This window comes from Macaca fascicularis, chromosome 4, assembly GCF_037993035.2.
Source record: "Macaca fascicularis isolate 582-1 chromosome 4, T2T-MFA8v1.1".
NCBI classification, from domain to species: Eukaryota; Metazoa; Chordata; class Mammalia; order Primates; family Cercopithecidae; genus Macaca; species Macaca fascicularis.
In genome coordinates, this window is record NC_088378.1 from 141,711,797 (window position 1) to 141,731,671 (window position 19,875).

Below are 19,875 nucleotides of genomic sequence, written 5' to 3' on the forward strand. Positions count from 1 at the left end.
CCGGTTGGATGTTTAGGACTCTAGGGGCAGAGATGTTTTTATTTCGTTTTGTTTTTGAATTGGGGTCCAGGCTGAGTTTAGGGGTCTCTGCATCCCTCCCAGGGCAGAGAGAGACTCCTGTCCTGGCAGATACCACAAGCTGAGTCACCACCTGCTCAGACAACTAAAATCCAGGCGTCTTCCTCCTTTTCTCGAGGGCTCTCCAGCCCCTTCCGGAACCCAGGTGTCCCTCTACCTCCTTTCTCCAGGGGCCTAAATCTGGGTCCCTCTGGCACCTGGCATGCCCGCTCTCTGAGAGTCAAGCTTCAATCTTGCCCTTAGCAGAGTGGGTTTCTGGTGGGAGATTCAGTAATAAGGGCCTTCCCAGCCCAGCCAGGGCCAGATAGTTCAATGACATCAGTGTCAGGGTTGGGATTACTGACCATGATAGGTTTCCAGCTTTCAGCAAATGGGGATGCCCAAAGGAACAGATAGTCAGTGACCTGTGGCCCCACTGTTTGATTCTGGATGGAATTACGTTTAGGAGCCTGGCAGCAAAGTGGGGCATCTTTTCTGTTAGTGATGATGCCATCTTCCTCTGGTAAGAGAGCCAAGGCTGCATGGGTGATGGGAAGTTTCTGTTGGGACTGACATGGGCACAGAATGGTTTTGGAGGAGGGCTGGTGTCCTAACATAAATAGGGGGCATAGCAGATACTCACGGAGTTGGGCTTAATGAATTGGGGTGTTGTTTATTCTGTATAGCACCTACCTTGTGACAACTCTTGTTAAATTATTTAATTTTAATTTTCCTATCTTTGTGTCTCAGGTGAGAACTATGTCTTATACTTCTTTATATCTTCAACAGAGTATATAATAGGTGCTTTAAAATACTTGCTTTTTAATTGACAGGTTTTTCTACTCATTTTGCCACCATGCGAATAAACCCGGCCTGCACTAAGGCTGGCTCTTATCTAAACCCAGAAAGGAGGCATTTTTGGAGCAATAGAAATTCAGCCTCCCCTTTCTTGACCCTCCATAGATTGCCAGTCCTGCCCTCCATCTCCTCCGGCTCCTCCTCTTCTGTAAGGTCTCAGCCGGAGCCAGGAACACCAGTCAGAACTTTCTCCCAATAGATAGTCTAATAACTATGATGCCCTTTATAAACATGTTATACTTTATTATAAAAAAGATCAGTAGAAGGAAACTATTATCATCATTCTTCTTTTCCCCTCTGCCCAATCAGTAGTAAGATGAAATGGCCATAAGAAGAGAGAGAAAATGTAGAAAACACATAGATGAAATGACTACAAGGAGGAAAATTGGAATCTGGGGTGAAGGTGGGAGGGGAGAGTATGGGAATGGTAGAGAAGGTGGGTAACTTTTACGACATAAAGCCACAGCTGACTTTTGGTGGAAGAGACAGGAAAATAAATGCTGAGACACCATCAGGGAAAGTCTGGGATGGAGATCAGTGGGTGAGACTGCTGGCCAAACAAAAATCCCCTCCTTGTGTGTCCACCCACAACCCAGCAAGCCAAACCAACAGGGTGTCCGCTGTAGACGTTTAGGAAAACTAAGGGATTTGGGAGGAAGAGGGATCAACCATGTGGATGAGAGAGATTTGTGATTTCTTCTGAATTTTTTTTTCTCCAGGGCATGGAGAGAGTGGAGAAGGAAATAAATTCTTTTTTCTTCTTGGATCCGTTTTTTTTGTTTGTTTTGTTTTTTTGGTTTTTTTATTAAGAAAATGGGGCGGAAGCAAGGGTCCTGAGAACTCAGAGATGAGCCTGTTTACATGCAAACTCTTAAATAATAGTGAATGGAAATAACAATGCTGTCCTGAAACCCAGAGACTCTGCCCTCAGTCTCTCCCTTTCCCCATAATCCCCACTCACAAGTCAGTCTGGGGCATTGCCTTCTAAGGCTCCTGTCCTTTCTTTAGGACTCAGTGCAGTTCTGCATTGGTCCCCCAACATGTCCATCAAACACCTTTTCGTTCTCAGACCATCACATTCTACAGAGAATGTCTGCTTGTATTATTCATTCTTTGTTCTTTGACCCCTAAACTTACACCCTCCTTGCTTATCACTTCGTTCGCCAACCAGTTTCAATGAAGAACAGAGGAAGGGTTAATACTGGTAACCATCAGTATTCTCTGCCCTTCCTGTAGTCCAGGAAATAGAAATTGTGAGTCCAGTTCCTCATCCAGGAAAGGGGCAGAGCATGGAAGATCCAGGGCTGGGCTCCTATTCCAAGATCACCGTGGGGAAGGGATCTGGCCCATGCCAAGATTCTGCTGCTCCATCAGGTAGACTGGGTAGGAATTGGGGCCACCCTCATCCTCTGGGTCATTGTCCTGGGTGTTCTGGGTTAGTGTGCGGCGTGTCCGAATCATATAGGAGACCTGTGATTGGGATGAGAAAGGAGGAATGAGAACCATCTGCGATTTGTTTTTCTCAACACTCACCTCAGGTCTTCATTCTATTTTCAAGATTCCATCTTGATGTTTATTCCAGCTCTAGATCCGATACAATAAGTCCCAGTTCCCTCCTCTACCATATTCTCCTTGTCCTTATACCTCCTATTCTCATACCCCAGACTCTCCATCCCCGACACTTTCTCTTTCACGCCCTTTCATTCTCAGCCACAGCCTTCTCTCCAGTTCCAGCTTTTTACCTCCTGTGTATTTATTGTCTTTCTCCTCAGTTTTCACCAAAACTCTTCCTCTATTACTGTTCCTCCCACTTCTGCCATGTCTCTTTTCCTAGACTCATTATTCCCTGTAACTCTGACCCTTAATGTGTCCCCAATTCCCTATCCCATAGGTTGATTTCCATGGGGCACATCTGTCCCTTACCAAGAAGACCAGGCCAAGGAACACCAGGAGGAGAATCACAGCCACCAGGACCACAACAACTATGGCCCATGCAGGGAATGAATCATTCTCCCCAATCTGTCCAGCATGGATACCTTTCTGTGAGTCATCTTTATTGAGGTATGGATGGCTCTCATTGCCTGGGGCTTCTAATGTGATAGCACTCAACTTCATTCTATGTGTAATGAGGGTGAAAGAACCAGTGGGCACCTGATGAGTAACCTCAGTTTTATTTAGATGAGAAGAGGTAGTAGTGAGAGATTTGTCTCCTGCGACCTTGACTGAAGGTTTTATAGTCTTTGTGACTGCTGCTGTTTTTTCTGGGTTTTCTGTGGACTTTACTGGGGCTTTTATGGTCTCAGTGGTCAGTGTGGTGTTCCTCGGGTTTTCTGTAGGCTTTTCTGGGACTGATGTGTTTTTCTCTTTGGTGGATCTGGTCTTCTCTGAGTATAGTGTAGGCTTTTCTGAGGCTCTTGTGGTTTTCTCTGTGGTTGACATGGTCTTTTCTGGGTGTTCTGTAGACTTTTTTGTGACTTGTGTCATCTTCTCATGGGCCAATGTGGTCCTTTCTCCATGTTCTATAGGCTCTGCTGGGGCTGGTGTGATCACATTGGCTGATGTAGTCCATTCTCTATGTTCTGTAGACTCTCCTGCAGATGAGGTGATCTTGTCATTGGGTGATGTGGTCCTTTCTCCATGTTCTGTAGGCTCTGCTACAGATGGTGTGATCTTCTCATTGGCCAACGTAGTTTTTGCTCCATGTTCTGTAGGCCCTTCTGGGGATACTGTGATCTTCTCATTGGCCAATGTAGTCTTCTCTCCATATTCTGTAGGCTCTACTGGGGATGGTGTGGTGTTCTCAATGGCCGATGGGGTCATTTCTTCATGTTCTGTAGGCTCTGCTGGAGATGGTATGGTCTTCTCATTGGCTGATGGTGTCCTTTCTCCATGTTCTGTAGGCTTTGCTGGGGATAGTGTGGTGTTCTCATTGGCAAATGGGGTCATTTCTTCATGTTCTGTAGGCTCTGCTGGGGATGGTGTGGTGTTCTCATTGGCTGTCCTTCCTCTATTTTCTGTAGGCTCTTCTGGGAATGATGTGGTCTTCTCATTGGCAAATGGGGTCCTTTGTCCATTTTCTGTAGGCTCTGCTGGGGATGGTGTGGTGTTCTCATTGGCTGTCCTTCCTCTATTTTCTGTAGGCTCTTCTGGGAATGATGTGGTCTTCTCATTGGCAAATGGGGTCCTTTGTCCATTTTCTGTAGGCTCTGCTGGGGATGGTATGGTTTTCTCGTTGGCTGTCCTTTCTCCATGTTCTGTAGGCTCTGCTGGGGATGGTGTGGTGTTCCCATTGGCTGTCCTTTCTCCATGTTCTGTAGGCTCTGCTGGGGATGGTGTGGTGTTCTCATTGGCTGTCCTTCCTCTATTTTTTGTAGGCTCTTCTGGGAATGATGTGGTCTTCTCATTGGCAAATGGGGTCCTTTGTCCATTTTCTGTAGGCTCTGCTGGGGATGGTATGGTTTTCTCGTTGGCTGTCCTTTCTCCATGTTCTGTAGGCTCTGCTGGGGATGGTGTGGTGTTCCCATTGGCTGTCCTTTCTCCATGTTCTGTAGGCTTTGCTAGAGATTGTGTCTCATTGGCTGATATGGTCTCGTGTATGTTTTTTGTAGTTTTTGTCAGGAGCTTATCTGAGGCATCTGTTGTTCTGTAATCTTCAGTTTTTTCTGACTCTTCTGGGGTTCCTGTAGTCTTGTATGTTGTTTTTGAGGCTGCTGTGACTTTTTCTGAAAAAGATGTGTTTTTTTGCTTGGTCTGTGAATTGCCTGAGTTGTGGAAGGAAGTTGTAGTCTTATGTGAGGTGGTACTTTTATTATCCAAAGTACTCATGGACTTTTCCAAAGATCTTCCAGTTTCATCTGGTTTTCTTGTTGCTATTGATTTGCCTGTTGTGGACTTATGACAATTTATTTTGCTCTTGGGTGCTGGCGTTATATGTTGTTTTTCAGAGGATTCTTTATGTGCGGTAGTGGAGTAAGCAGGATCAACAGAGTGCTGATTCCGGATCGTTGGGTCTTTCCCTTGATTGCTGGAGTTATCTTCAGAAGAGGGAGGAGCCTCATGATTGTCTGTAGAGCTTTTGTGCTCTATAGTTCTGGAGTTGTCTATAGGCTTGTCAGTTGGCTTAGAAGGGCGTGTGGTGGTGCAGTGGCGTTTTCGCTCATGGATTTCTGTAGATTTAGGGAGCTCTGGAGGTCTTTGTCCTGAATGAACAGTGTGATCCAAAGGGATACTATAAACAAGGCCTGGAGTGAGGGGAAATATGTGATCAGATGTTGAGAGTTCCCCAGTTTTCTGATATTCTTGGAATGCAGTAGCACCTGTGGAGGGAGAGAGGCAAATAAGAAACTTCCCCATGATCTTCTCCAACTCCCGCCTCCCACCTCCTTCTCTAGGGGATCTCTTTGCTCCCCACAGTATGACTCCCCAGTCAGTCTCCTTTGAATACTATGATATCTATTCCCCATTCTCACCTCCAGCCTCTGGGCTCAGGCTGTGCCTTCAGCAAGCCTGCCACCTCATCCCCTTCCACATCTCCTCAACTCTCCATCTCAAGGCCTTCTGGCTTTAGGGCATCTTTTCTGATCTGCCTAAACAGATTAAATCCAGCTTCATTTCAGTGCTTGAAAAGGTCTTTATTCATCATTCTGTCCTGTTACCTTCAACTTCACGTTACAGTTGTTTGTGTGCCTGCCGACCTCCACTCCCTGCTACGCCTATCCAATGATAAGGTTTTGAGGGCATATATGGACCAGCATTTTACTGTGCAGGTGCCCCTTTAGGGTCTGTAACTTATGGAATGGAGTCTCCTTTCCATGGCATAGCTGAGAAGACCAGAAATAAACATTAGACTCTCCACCTTTCCATAACATTCTAACACCATCCCAAATGTAACAGTGTGAGAAATTGAGGTAAGACCTCTGGCAGAACTTCCCATAGGGATTAGCAGGTAGACACAGGTTGTGAGTGAGAGATGTATAAGAAGAATGGAGGATGAGTAGAGGAAGGGGATGGGAAGTTTTCATTTCGGAGATAAAGTTGGATGAGGAGAATGGATGAGATGACCCAACCCTTATGGTCACCCCACTGGGTCCCCCTCTTCACACATTTAAAGCCAACTGGGGATAGATGAAGGGGGCCATCTTGAAAGGAAAAGAGATCTGCTTGGGGGTCCTGACAGGAGTAAACGAGGCAACTAGCTTGTGGGAGGGACTGACTATGTTTAAGGACAGGGTGTGAGAGAAAACGCCCCTATCAGTGGACAGATGCACGCCTTAATTCCATGGAAAAACAACCTGATGGAGACAGAGGAGAGGTCTCTGATACCTAGCCGAAAGAGTGAAGGCCAAGAGATCACCAAAGAGTGAAAGAGATAGTGTCGTTACATAACTGAGGTTTCCAGTCCCTGTTAGCTTAAGGCGGCAACCAGAACCTGGACCTATTCCCAATCACAAGAAACCACAGTCCACCTGCCTGCTGATGGGCAGAATCAGCCTGGGGAGCTCAGTCCTTGAAAGAAATATGGGCGGGACAAGAAGGGTGTGAGGTTAATAGAGAAGCCCAAGTCTCTGAAAGGAATTGCGAGTGAGGGGAGAGAAGGGGGCTGAATGATCAGGCCAGCACTCTGCTCTCCCAATCCCATTACATGATCTCCTTGGCAGCAATACCAGTAATAGCTATTGTTTATTGGACACCTTCCCCAGCCCTGGGACGTGGCTGGTGGCCTCACAGACATTCTCTTTCTGGATTCTCTTCTATGGTGATTGGTCTCCCAATGCTCCACAGGGCTCTTTAGAAGCGGTCAAGTTCCCCTATTTTACATCTGAGAAATTTACATTTCACGGAGGAAAAGTGACCTGGACATAGTCCCACAACAATAGCAACGGGCAACCTTCCTGGAGCTCTACAACGAGAGAGGCAGGTTCTACAAGTGAGGGCGTACGTTAACTTACTTACGTTTCACAAAAACCTGTTGAGGTTGAGAACTACTTCCTATTCTCCCAGTTGTATAGATGAAGAAACAAGGTTCTGAGTGGTTAAGTCATCTTCTCAAGGACACCCAGGAAGTAAGAGGTCGAGACAGAATCTGAACATGCATCTGGGCTCCTGGGCCCAGTTCGCTGCTGGTGAAGACCACAGTGCACAGCCAATAGGTCAGCCCAGTCTTTTAAAGAAGGAAGGACACTGACATGTGTGGACTCCCTGAAAGGTGCTGTTCATATATTTGTTTATTTAATCAAATAATTATGAACCTGTGAAGTGAGGATGGTGATCTCACTGTTTTACAGGTGGGGAAAGGAGATGCAAAGAGGTTAAGTAATTGGCAAAATTAGACTTTTCACTGTGCCCCAGAGGCTTTTAAACATGATAAGGGATGAATGACTATCTATCGAGTGAATAAATGAGCTGGCAGCAATGCAAAGGGCAATTTCCACTGGCCTTAAAGAATCAGAGGACAGGTTTGGCATCCAGGCTCAGTCCCTCAACAGTTTTGCGTTCTTGCTCAGGTCACTTAAGTGCTCTGAAGCTCCATGTTCTCAACTGTAAATAACCATGATGCTGACTGCACCAGCTGAATGTGAGGGTTAAAGGAAGTATGGACCATGGCAGACTCTGGAGCACAGAAGCTGTTTAAATGTTTGTTGAATCCACATTGTAGTCTCTGAAATAATCTCATGCCTTGTCCTGTCCTTCTCCTGGTTGTAAGGGGAGCCTGAGCAGTAGCCCTACCCTCCTGCCTGCCCCATCCACCTCTCACCTGCTGTGGCCACCCTCTTGAAAACAGCAGCCTCTGCATTCCTGGGCCACTTTCTGATCATCACTTTCTGATATGTGATAAATACAATTAAATTTCCACTATGGCAAGGGTTTTGTTTTTGTTTGTTTTTTTGTTTTTTGAGATGGAGTCTCACTCTGTCGCCAAGGCTGGAGTGCAGTGGTGTGATCTGGGTTCATTTCAACCTCCACCTCCCAGGTTCAAGTGATTTTCCTGCTTCAGCCTCCTGAGTAGCTGGGACTACAGGCATGTGCCACCACGCCCAGCTAATTTTTTGTATTTTTAGTAGAGATGGGGTTTCACTGTGTTAGCTAGGATGGTCTCGATCTCCTGACCTCATGATCTGCCCACCTCAGCCTCCCAAAGTGCTGGGATTACAGGCATGAGCCATCGCGTCCGGCCAGGGTTGTTGTCGTTGTTGTTGTTGTTGTTGTTGTTGTTGTTGTTGTTGAGACAGAGTCTTACTCTGCACCAGGCTGGAGTGCAGTGGTATGGTCACAGCTCACTGCAGCCCTGACCTCCTGGGCTCAAGCAATCCCCCCGCCTCAGCCCCCTGTCAGCTGGGACTACAAATGTGAGCCACTATGCCCCTCTCCCCCTTTTTTTTTAAGACACAGGGTCTCACTATGTTGGCCAGGCTGGTCTCAAACTATGGTCCTCAGTGATCCTCTTGTCTCAGCCTCCTAAAGTATTAGGATTATAGGCATGAGCCACTGCGCCTGGCCTGGCCTGCCCTGGCAGGGATTTTTATTTGTTTTGTTTGTCACTGTCTCCAGCCTAGAACAGTATCTGGTCCATAGGAGGCACTTTGTAAATATTTGTCGAATAATGAATGAAAGAACAAGACTGATGAAAATTCCTTAGAAGCCTTGCCAACAACGTTTCATAATGCACATTAAGTAGAAACCAAATGTATTTGTGACCTCCGCAGGCTGGAACACCAAGGGGCAACTTCCGCTGTTAAGTAATTGAGCTCTGAGATGAAAAGATGTTGAAAGGCGGCCTCTGGCCCACCAATTCTGGGATACCAGTTCTCATTAAACCACAGGATCACAGTCCATAACTAGACTCAGATAACAAGATTTTAGAATTTTAGATCTGCATCAAACAGTTGTGGAACCATAGATTGTAAAAAGCTGAGGTAAAGCTCAAGGGATTCCTTGGTCCTGACACAGCCAAGAGGCAAATCAGTGTAAACCCCCAGGACAAAAGAAGCATCTCTTCCCCAGACGATCTACTTTTGGTAGTGACTTACTTCCCTAGGAAGTTTTCACCAGGAGATATTCATTCCACATACAACCATCGTAGCCTGAAAAGAACTGTTTTGGTCATTGAAGAATAGGCAGGAGGTGCAGAAGAGAAAATCCAACTTTAGCACAAGACATTGTGGATGGATGTTCAGTCGGGATAAAAGAATAAGAACAAATCCCACAACATCAAAACAATGCACAGTGCCAAAGGTCCCTGCCATCTGCTTCGTTCACTCATTTGAAAGGGAGGACATCAGCTGGGCACAATGGCTCGCACCTGTAATCCCAGCACTTGGGGAGGCCAATGTGGGCAGATCACCTGAGGTCAGGAGTTCGAGACCAGCCTGGCCAACATGGCAAAACCCCATCTCTACTAAAAATATGAAAACTAGCCAGGCATGGTGGCAGCAGCCTGTAATCCCAGCTACTCAGGAGACTGAGGCAGGAGAATCAGTTGAACCTGGGAGGCGGAGGTTGCAGTGAGCCAAGATCATGCCACTGCACTCCAACGTGGGCCACAGAGCGAGAGTCTGTCAAAAGAAGAAAGAAAGAGAAGGAAGGAAAGAAGGAAGGAAGGAAGGAAGGAAGGAAGGAAGGAAGGAAGGAAGGAAGGAAGGAAGGAAGGAAGGAAGGAAGGAAGAAAAAAGAAAGAAAAGGAAGGAAGGGAGGGAGGAAGGGAGGAAAGAAGAAAAAGAGAGAAAGAAAGAAAGAAAGAAGAAGGAAGGAAGGGAAAGAAAGAAAGGAAGAAGAGAGAGGGAGGGAAAGAGAAAAAGGGAAGGAAGGAAAGGAAGGGAGGGAGGGAGGGAGGAAGAGAGAACATCTTACTAAGCAACTCATGCCTTGGAGTCTCTGTCAGAGCACGCTCTCCCGAAAGAGCATCTCTAGTGTTTCCTGGTATCCTTACCCCCATAAATGGCATGCTCCATTTGCAATAATGTGGGTAAATGCTTGTTAAAATATCTATACAGTATTAGTTCAATAAGTGGCTTAAAACACAGACATAGAAAAAGAAAACTGGTGGGCACAGTTGCTCACACCTATAATCCCAGCACTTAGGGAGGCTGAGGCAGAAGGACCAGTCTGGGCAACATAGCGAGACCTGTCTCTACAAAAACAAAAAAAAAAAGGAAAGCTAAAGGGAGATATAATCAAATGATTGCCTGGGGACTAGGGAGTATACAGAGAGATTTTATTTTTCTTTCTGATTTTTTCTATTTTCCATTTTCTACAATGAGCATACATTATTTGTTACAGAAATTAAATCAAATAGCATTTGTTATAGGAAAATGTTCTTGTTAGATTCTTCCAAGGACCCCAGTCCCAATTCCCATCTCCTGACTCACCTGTGCTCCCTCAGGTGAGTTCATCTGGACTGTGCCTGTGCCTCCCTCTGATGATTTAATCTAGACTGCACCTGTGCCTCCCTCTGATGATTTAATCTAAACTGCATCTGTGCCTCCCTCTGATGATTTAATCTAGACTGCACCTGTGCCTCCCTCTGATGATTTAATCTAAACTGCATCTGTGCCTCCCTCTGATTATTTAAGCTAGACTGCACCTGTGCTCCCCCTGATGATTTAATCTAGACTGTACCCGTGGTTCTGTGACTGCATGATGCAGACTCTGGGGTTCCAGGATCTAGTTATCTGTCTGCGTGTTGACTGGTCCTGTGGACAAATGTCAGGGCCCTCTCACCAGAATGGTAGACTAAAGGGCTTCATCCATCCCAGTTGTCCCTCTTCCCGTCCTGCCCAGGCCTTTCTCTCTGCTGGGCACAGCCATGGACTAGCCCTGATTCACACTCCAGTTCCACCCGACCTCATCACAACCCAAGCCCAGCCTCAAGCCATCCCCACCTGTCACCTACTCGCTCTTGTCTTCAAAATCTGCAGAATGGGAGCAGCCAGCTCCCCTTGTCCTCCCCACCCCTCCCTCCATCCCGCCCTGCCACGCCTATCTCCTCTCCGAGACCACGCCCACATGGCCCCATCGGAATCTCAGGAATTCAGATCTCTCCCCTGAAGCAAATCTCAGAGCTACTGTGTATGGAGTGGATTCCCTTCCGCCCCCTGCAGGTTCCTCTTCCTTAAGCTGCAAGATGGAAGGAGGAGAGAGCAGCCGGCAGACAATCCGCCTGAGGGGAAGCGGAAGGAAAGGCAGGCGAGATGGGGCCAGGAGGTGTTGGGCAGCTCTGGTGCCTCTGTCTCCAGACCCTCAAGGTAGGGGAGACAGACATCAAGTCAGGGCACAGACAGGACGCACTGCTGATATCTTTCAGAGGCAGCTCAAAGATTCCTCAGTTCCCGCCATTCACCACCCACCTGCCCCTGCCTCCACCCCTGGCCGCAACCTGCCTGTGCTCAGGGAAGGGGCACTGCCTCTAACATCACCCTCTGTCTGCACTACTGGAAGGAGAAGGTGCTGCCTGCCTGCCCTGCCCCCAGTACTGCTTGGAGGAGACTTCCAGACTCACGACTGTCCCAGCCCTGGTTCCAGATCATCAGCGCCGTTACTGTGGATGGCTCTGTCCTTAGATGACTGTCCAGTGGGTAGACAGTGTCTCTGAATCTGCTGCTGTACATCTGCCTTGTGGAGACCCTCCTCCAAATTGCCCAGGCCCTCTACAGCGCCCCTGTGTTTAGCATCTCTGCTCCCTGGGTTCAGTTGCAGTCCGTTTCTTGACTAAGTGAACTAATTTCACAATTTCATCTTATCTTTAGGGTTTGTTTTGCTCGTCAAACTTGTCCATACTCATTTTCTCTCAAAGCCCTGAGATGTTTTCCAACTGTAAGACAAGGACAGAGCCTTTGATGCACACTTTTCTGAGTTGCCATGTGGATTAAATGAGTAAACGTGGATGAAGTCCCTAGAGCAACACCTGGTGCCGTGCAAATGCTCTGTAGGCAACAAATATTGGTATGGCCGGGCAGCAGCATCCAGCCCATTTTACAGATGGTGTGGAAGGCCAGAGTAGCCAAATGGGTCAGAGTCAGGACTGGAAACTAGGTCTGCACAAAACAGAGCTCTCAAGAGAGAAGTTCCACCTGTCCCCCAGGGCTGGGGGCAGTGGAGGTGGAATCTCTGCTTACCTCCCTCTAGCTGTGAGATATGGCGCCAAATCACTCTGAGTCCACTCTCCTCAACTATAAGGTGGGATATTATTAGCCACCTCAGGGGATGCTGAGATGAGATGAGTCTCTGGGCACGGCAGCTTACGCTTGTAATACTAGCACTTTGGGAGGCTGAGGCAGGCAAATCACTTGAGGCCAAGCATTTGAGACCAGCCTGGCCAACATGATGAAATCCTGTCTACTAAAAATACAAAAAATTAGCCAGGCATGGTGGCAGGCGCCTGTAATCCCAGTTACCCAGGAGGCTGAGGCAGGAGAATCTCTTGAACCAGGGAGGTGGAAGCTGCAGTGAGCCAAGATTGCGCCACTGCACTCCAGCCTAGGCGACAGAGCGAGACTCCATCTCAAAAAAAGAAAAAAAAAAAGAAGAAGAAGAAGAAGAAAGAAATCACCATGAGCAGCTGTGAATTCCATGCACGGAGCTGGAGTTGGTGTTCAACGACTATCAGGTGCCTACCCCCACCACACAGGGCTGCCACCCTCTACAGTGTCGTTATGCAAAGTTGAAACCCCCTCTGGATGGGCGCAGCCCTGTGAGCCATGTTTTAAAGAGCAGAGCACAGGCTGGATTTCATCTCCCACTACATGTCCCTTAGCCAGCAAACTTGAGCAGAGAACACTCTAGACAACTGTCTGTAGCAGCCCTGTGCCTGCTCCCTTCATTCCTTTCTATTTGTTGTCCAACTCTATGAGCACTAAGAAACAAGCTGTTTCTATCTTCTGTACCCGCTGTGGGCATCTTACCTGCCTCCCAAGAAGCTAGAAGGAAGAGGAGGCAGCACTGGAGGCCAAAGGTGGAGCAGAGGCTGTGGACCGTCTGGGCCATGTCGGAGCTGGGTGGCTGCGTGGGGACCATGGGCTGCGGACCCCTCACCTTATATGGAGCCAATCTTGACGTCATGGGGGCTGGGGCTCCTCAGGACTAAGTCTTAAACAAATGGAGCCACCCCAACCCACAGGGGAGCCCTGATAAGAGGAGACCGCAGCTGCTGCGTCATGGAGCCAGGCACGTGGGTGCCTGCTGAGGGGTGGGATCTGGGGGCAGGGCAGAGGAACCAGAAAGGAGCAGACACCTGAGCCAGTCCCAGTGGAGAGAAGTAAGGGTGGTGCCTCCAGGGCTCTGAGGAATTGGGGAGCAGATGGCCCTTTCTAGAAGGACTGAACTCTGGCTGGGAGCAGGACGGGGTGGGGTTCACATTCTGATCTGTGTCCAGCTTCACATGCACCCTCCTACCTCTCCCGCGTCAGCCCAGCTTCCACACCCCTTATTCACACATGGTCATTCTTGCCACCTTGGGCGGAGCTGTCCACGAGGATCAGGTGAAAGAGCAAAGGCGAGATAAAGCCCTCGAATGACCGTCGCTGCAGAGACAGGTGCTTCGTGATGTTCAGTGGTCATACAACAATGTGTGGAGAGTGCAGACGGAGTGACAGAGACAAGACACAGAACCACAGGGACAGATGTCACACCCCTCACCAGGGACACAGGTCAGGCCACCCAGAGGGACCAAGGCCAAGATCTTTGACCAAGAGATGCTCGACATACAGGGGCTTCTGCTTTCACTCTACCTCTTCCCTCCCACCTCAGCTCAGTGGCTATCTCTTTGCCTCGAAGTCCCCATTCACTCCTATACAGAAATGCAGACATCTCATTTTTAGGAGCATCCCGGAGCTCCCCCTTCCCTTCCTCAGTTCCTGCCTAACGCAAGCATTAGCTCAGAGACTCACTTGTCTCCCCAGTGACAGTGCCTGGGGCTGGAGTAGGGGAGGACAGACTCCCTGGGACTCTAGCACAGATAAGTCACAACCCCTTTCTGCCCACTGTGGGTCTCCATGGATGGAAAGTAGGCACCTTGGATCCCTGCTGTGTCGTCAGAGCCTGGGACAGTGTCTGGCACACAGTAGGCAATCAATAAATGTTTCCACTCCACCTGGACGGAGTGGAAGCCAGGGCCAGAGGATGCCTTTCTGAGGGAAGTGGGGGCAGGCAAAGGCCGTAGAGAAGTCCAGGACTTGAGGGCAGGAGGCCAGGCCCTCAGGGCATTTGGGCTCATGAGAGGACTAGAGAACTGGACACGTGGGTTCCTCTCCTTACTTGGTGTGACTTATCCCTAAGCCCTGGGCAGGGCTGGAATAGGTGGGAAGAGGAGGCCAACTGCTTATCAATGTGATTCATGGGAGATTAATGAGGCTCCATGGAGTCAGGCCAAAGACTGACTACTCAGAACTGGGCAGCCTGCCTCCCAGGCAATGTATCCTGCAGGATGGAGAAACTAAGGCAGAGACAGGCTGTCCTCTGCAACTCCATGTGGACTCGGCTGACTGACAGTCCCCCTTTTCACTGGGGACTGAATGCTCTTTAGCTGGGAAAGGACCCCTTCCCCATCCTTTCCCCAGGGACCCAAGCCTCTAGGACAGTGGTTCTGTACAGGGAGGAGCAATTTTGCCCACACCAAAGAACATTTGGAAATTTCTGGAGACATTTTTGTCACAATTTGGAGTGGTATGCTACTGGCATCTAGGGGGTAGAGGCCAGAGATGCTATGGGACATCCTGTAATGCCCGGAGCAGTCTCCACAACAAAGAATTACCCAGCCCAGGACACCAATTGTGCTGAAGTTGAGGGTCTCTGCTTTAGAATAAGCATTAACCAGGGTTTGTGAATGAACACCCCCTTCCCTTCTCTCTTAGCTACAACTCCACCCCAAGGACGCTGGTGTCTGGGGTGGAGAAACCTGGAGGTAGGTGGAGGCCCAAAACAGTCTCTTACAGTCAGTCCATGTTGCTTCGTCTGAGCTGGAGGCTGAGAGACCAGTCACAAAACAGCCCTGCCAACTACCAATGTTTGGGCATTTCTATGTACTGAAGAATGTACTAAGCACCTCACCTATGAGTCATCACCTGTCACCCCTCACTTTACAGATGAGGATAAATGAGCTTCGGATCAGGGAATGACTTGCCCTTGTAAGTGGCAGAGACCAGGCTTGGCCCTTCTGGGCCCACATGACACAAAAGCCCATGCATTTGGGCAAACCCGCAGCATCTGCAAGACAAGTGGAGGAAGTGCCATTTTATTTATCAGTAACTTGTTCACCACCCTCCTGGAGAGGACTGAGGGGGCAGCACAGAGGACGGTTCTGCACCTGCCGTGAGGGGAAAGAATTGGAGGGCCCTGGGGGCTCAAGAGCCAGCCTGAGGGGGCTCCCTGTGGAGGAAGGTGAGAAGGGAAGCCATGAGCAGACTGTCCTCAGCTAAAGAGCTTCTCTGATCGTCAGGGAGGAGGGTGGGACTAGGAAGAGAGGGTGAGGAGCAGAGATTCCAGCTGTCCAGACCTGGGCTCCTTGAGGGCTGGAAGGTGCCTGCAGGCCACTTAGCCCTGGTCCTTCCTTCCACCGATGAGAAAACTGTCCTCGGAGAAGCTGGGCACCTTCCCACAGTCTGCATGGTTGGCGGCAGAGCAGAGAGCAGAATCTCGTGACTGACAGTGGACGACTCCTTACGCTGTGGGTAGAAGAGACCTGGGGGCCAGTGACCCCAGGAATCTACCTGCAGAAAAAGGTTCCGGCTAGGGTGAATGGGATAGGGGAGTCTGGGAATGAGACTATTTGGGAGACGAAGAAGGAAGGCCAAAGGGTAGGCGCTCAGCTGCCCCTGCCCCACCTTTCATTTGACAGAGTAGCGCTGACTGGTGGCCTCCACCTCATGGTGGCAGCTGTAAGGGGTCATGGAGCCACAGTCACACCCCACAGAGAGCCACAGTCACACGGAGCCACAGCCACTCCCTCCGGAACTGGCAGGCCTGTGAGATGAGGGAAGGGTATGACGGGTCAATCAAGGGGCCCGAGAACCTGCTGCTCAGTCCAGCTCTTCCTGTGAACTGCTGCTTCCTCTTGGCAACCCAGGCACTCAGCGTTCCTCTTTGAGCAAAAACAGCAATAACAATGAATAAGGCTGTATATTGAGCACTTACTATAATACATGCCAAGCACCATTAGTGCTCGCTCTGCGTAAGCTTATTTGATCCTCCCAACCACCCTTTGAGATGGATGCCATCATTCTCATTTATCCAGGACTCAATTACCTCATCTGGAAAATGAGGAGTAGTATTTCCTATATCACTGGCTTGCTGTGAACTAAAATATGTACAGCACCTAGCACATAATCAGTGCGATGTAAGTATTAAAGTATTATTATTAATGAAGAATTCGGAGCACAGAGAGGTTAAGTAACTTGCACAAGGATTCAAACCCAAGTGAATGTGGCTCCACAGAGCTGGTCCTTCATTGCCTAGAGCTGAGTTGAGTGCTTCCACGCGCCAGTCAGCCTCCAGCACTCCCCCACCTCTTTCAGTGGCCCCAACGCCCCGTCCCTGCCAGAACAGTGTTTTTCTCAGCCACTGAGACAACGGCTCTCTTTCCCCTCCCTGCAACAAGCCCTGCAAGCTGTCACTCCCCTCCCCAAAGCCCTGTTCTCCTCTGAATCCTGGGGCACCAGGTCCCAGCCCCACTGGCACAGGGATCCCACACATGGGACCACAGCGTTGCTCACCTTCTTGATACCATACATTAGGTTGACAATTGCTGCCACCAAAGTGAGAGTGATCAACACAATGGCCCAGTCTGAGACAGAGTCCTTCTGGGGTTTCAGACCTAGGGCACAAAGACAGGGCCAGTGACTGAGGCAGGTGATGCCTCCAGGTCCCCAGACCCCCACTGCCCTCCGACTTTCCATCTTTCTTTCTGTGACTGATGTCCCTGACTCTGAGACCTCATCTCTCTGGTGTTTTCTCCTATCACCTTGGAAGCAGAATCTCAGCAGGGGTGGGGGTGGGCGTTTAAAGAGCTTCAATCCAAGTCTCAATTGCCTCTTCCCTGTGGACACGTCTGTCAGTCCCAGACTCATCACTGAGGTCCCCACCTCACTGACTTTCTCAGGCCCTATTGTCCGCATCCCTGGGTCTGTGATGCCTCTGCACTGGGAGGGTCCTCAGTAGGCACTCTCTTTCCTCCTAGCCCCAGTTCTCCCCACCACTCCACCCTGATTCTTGTTCTTAAGGGGAACCAGAGCCTGCTCTCCTGTCTTCCTTCCATTCGTTTCCTGCCCTCAGACTTCCTGCGGGGTATTCCTCAAGCTCCCCTTCTAGGAATGAAAGGGAGGGGAGGAGGAAGATGGAGGAAGGAGGGGTGATCTCTGGAGGGAATGCCTCTCGCCCTGGACAGAGAGATTAGATCATGAGGAAGATGAAAACCTTTCGAGAAAGCAGCCAGGTAACAGACATCTGGCAGTTGGTCTGACCAGAGGCCGCCAAAACGCCTTTGAGCTACAGACATCCTCAGACAGATTTAAAAAACAGTTGAAAGCAGGCGCTATTGACTATCCCTGAACTCCTCCCAAGGAGCCAGGGGTGGCTGCAGGGGAATGAGATCGAATAGGCCCATCAACCTTTTACTGTAATGCCGAGAAGAGTGCCTTAACTGGCCAGGATGCTGAGCCCAGGGGACGTGGTGGCCACTCCAGCCATGGTGGCAGTGGAACCCCCTAAGACAGCAACACTCAGTGCTGAGGTCCCGGGCACAGTTGGAGCAGTTCCAGGAGCACTGGAGGAGGCAGGTCCTAAGAGGGCAGAGGGAAAAAACAGAAGAGATTCAAGCAAGAGCAAAGCAGAAGTCACATCAAATGCACCCAAAGACAAGACCCTAGCAAGCTTTTGGAATAAATTGATGAACTGATGTTATGAAAATCAAGACTGAGAATAACCAAGACAGTCTCTTAAAAAAAAAAAAAAAAAAAGGGAGAACTTACACTATAATCTCAAGACTTGCTGCAAAGCTGTAGTCCTTAAGCACTGTGGCCCTGGAGTAAGAACTGACCGATAGGCCGGGCGCAGTGGCTCACGCCTGTAATCCCAGCACTTTGGGAGGCCGAGGCAGGTGGATCACCTGACGTCAGGAGTTCGACACCAGCCTGGCCAACATGGTAAAATCCTGTCTCTACTAAAAATACAAAAAAGTTACCTGGGTGTGGTGGCGGGCGCCTGTAATCCCAGCTACTCAGGAGACTGAGGCAGGAGAATTACTTGAACCCAGGAGGCAGAGGTTGCAGTGAGCCGAGATCGCACCATTGCACTCCAGCCTGGGCACCGACAAACCCACACAAATACAGTCACTCAACTTTCAGGACAGGTGCTCACTGTTCAGTGGCGGGGACAGGGGAGGGTCCTTGGAAATAATGGTTCTGGATATTTATAAGGAGAAAAAAATTGAATCTTGACTTCCACCCTACTCTGTACACAGAAATTAATTTGAGATGGATAATAGGCTTAAGTTCGAAAGCTAAAATAATAACGTTTCTGAAGAATGCAGAGGAGAATATTTTCATGACCTTGAAGTAAGCAGAAAGTCTTAGGATACAAAAGGCAGTAATCATGACAGAAAAAGGTGATGAATTGGAAAACAGAAAGAGATACCCTTGTATAGCCACAAAGGCAAGGGAGCTGCTTCCAGTGAGGTTCTGGGAAACTGCCAGGCTTGCAGGAAGCCCCACCCCAGAGCTACAGACCAAGCTGAAGAGTTCTCCAGAGATGGGTTGAGCAACAGAAATATCACCTGATGATGTGGAGACTGTTCCTGAAGTGCTCCTAGAAACAGTTGGAGCTAAAGGCTGAGGACTGCTGGGAAAACTCCCAGAGGCTGAAGAAGCTGTTGAGACACTCCCAGAGGTGGTGGGGAGACTTCCAGAGATAGTGGGGACAGTTGCAGAGATAGTGAGAAGACTTCCAGAAACAGTGTGAGACTTCCAGAAACCGGGGAGAACTCCAGAGACAGTGGGGAGACTTCCAGAGACAGAGGGGAGACCTCCAGAGACAGAGAGGAGACCTGGGGATACTGTGTCAGAAGTCCCCATAGGGTCAGCTGAACTGTTGAAAAAAGAAAAACCATAGAAGAGTTGGCCATCCCACTGGGTCCAAAGTTCATGTCCTCCCTCAAGACCTCCTGTCCAGGCCCAAGTGCTCTCTGGCTCCAGACAAGGCCTGCAGGCCCAGGAGCAGTACCAGCACAGTGTCCATGGCGCCAGTTGAAGCATGTTGGCCAGGCCCATCTCCCAGGCTCTTTAAAGGCTCTGGGGCCTATTACGAGTCCTGGGAGAGCCAGGTATGCCAGGGCCTCCATCGACACCAGAATCTCCATCCCTAGGGAGAGGTCACCAAGCTGTCCCAGAGGATTAACCTGTCCCAGCCTGATCCCAGGAAGCACTGGATGAGGGGGAGAGTGAGTAAGAGCCTGCGGGCTCCCCCACCTGGCCCTTGGGCTCTTCCTGGACTAGGGACCTGTCCCCCAGGTCTGAGTCAATCCATAGCCCAGACCATCCTTTAAAAGGGTAGACCCAAATGTCCTATCCCAAGGTCATCCTCTTGTTCCTAGAAGTACAACCATTGGAAGTCAGGACGTATGAGTCCCTCAGGGAAGCAGGATTTGGAAGCTGGGGTTGTAGGGGGACCATGAGGGTCTAGGACTGTGCATTTGACCTTCTGGAAACCTAAGGGTGGGCTGGGAAGGTCAATACCTGAGCCATCTCTCACCTAGATGGCTGCGGCTCACAGAGCTTTCCGTTCCTTTGACAGGGAAGGGGAAAGGGGAGATAAGGGGCACCAAGGAAGATACGTGTCATATTTTGGGACAGTGTGATATGGAAGGTCAGAACCCAGCTCTGGAGCCAGACAGCCCTGAATCCCCAGAAGCTCAGCACGAGGTCTGAGTCCACTGCACTGGCATCCACCACTGCTGAGCTGTGCATTCTCTGGCAAGCC

General features: G+C 49.5%; 1 protein-coding gene across 1 annotated transcript; it reads right to left on the bottom strand.

Annotated features, from left to right (window-relative positions):
* Positions 1-302: 302 nt before the first annotated feature.
* Positions 303-12,894, bottom strand: MUCL3 (mucin like 3). The gene is made up of 3 exons (XM_015449646.3): positions 12,813-12,894; positions 2,839-5,231; positions 303-2,385 (listed from the first exon to the last, which is right to left on the bottom strand). Exons 1-3 carry the CDS (start codon positions 12,892-12,894, stop codon positions 2,239-2,241), a joined length of 2,622 nt encoding a protein of 873 aa, XP_015305132.3. The 3' UTR covers positions 303-2,238.
* Between the last annotated feature and the right edge of the window lie 6,981 nt (positions 12,895-19,875).

Coding starts and splice junctions, on each gene's coding strand:
- MUCL3 (XM_015449646.3), bottom strand. CDS start 12,894: ATGGCCCAGACGGTCCACAGCCTCTGCTCCACCTTTGGCCTCCAGTGC. Junction 5,232..12,812: donor TCTAGCTTCTTGGGAGGCAG/GTAAGATGCCCA, acceptor CTCCCTCCACAG/GTGCTACTGCATTCCAAGAA. Junction 2,386..2,838: donor TCCTTGGCCTGGTCTTCTTG/GTAAGGGACAGA, acceptor TCCCAATCACAG/GTCTCCTATATGATTCGGAC.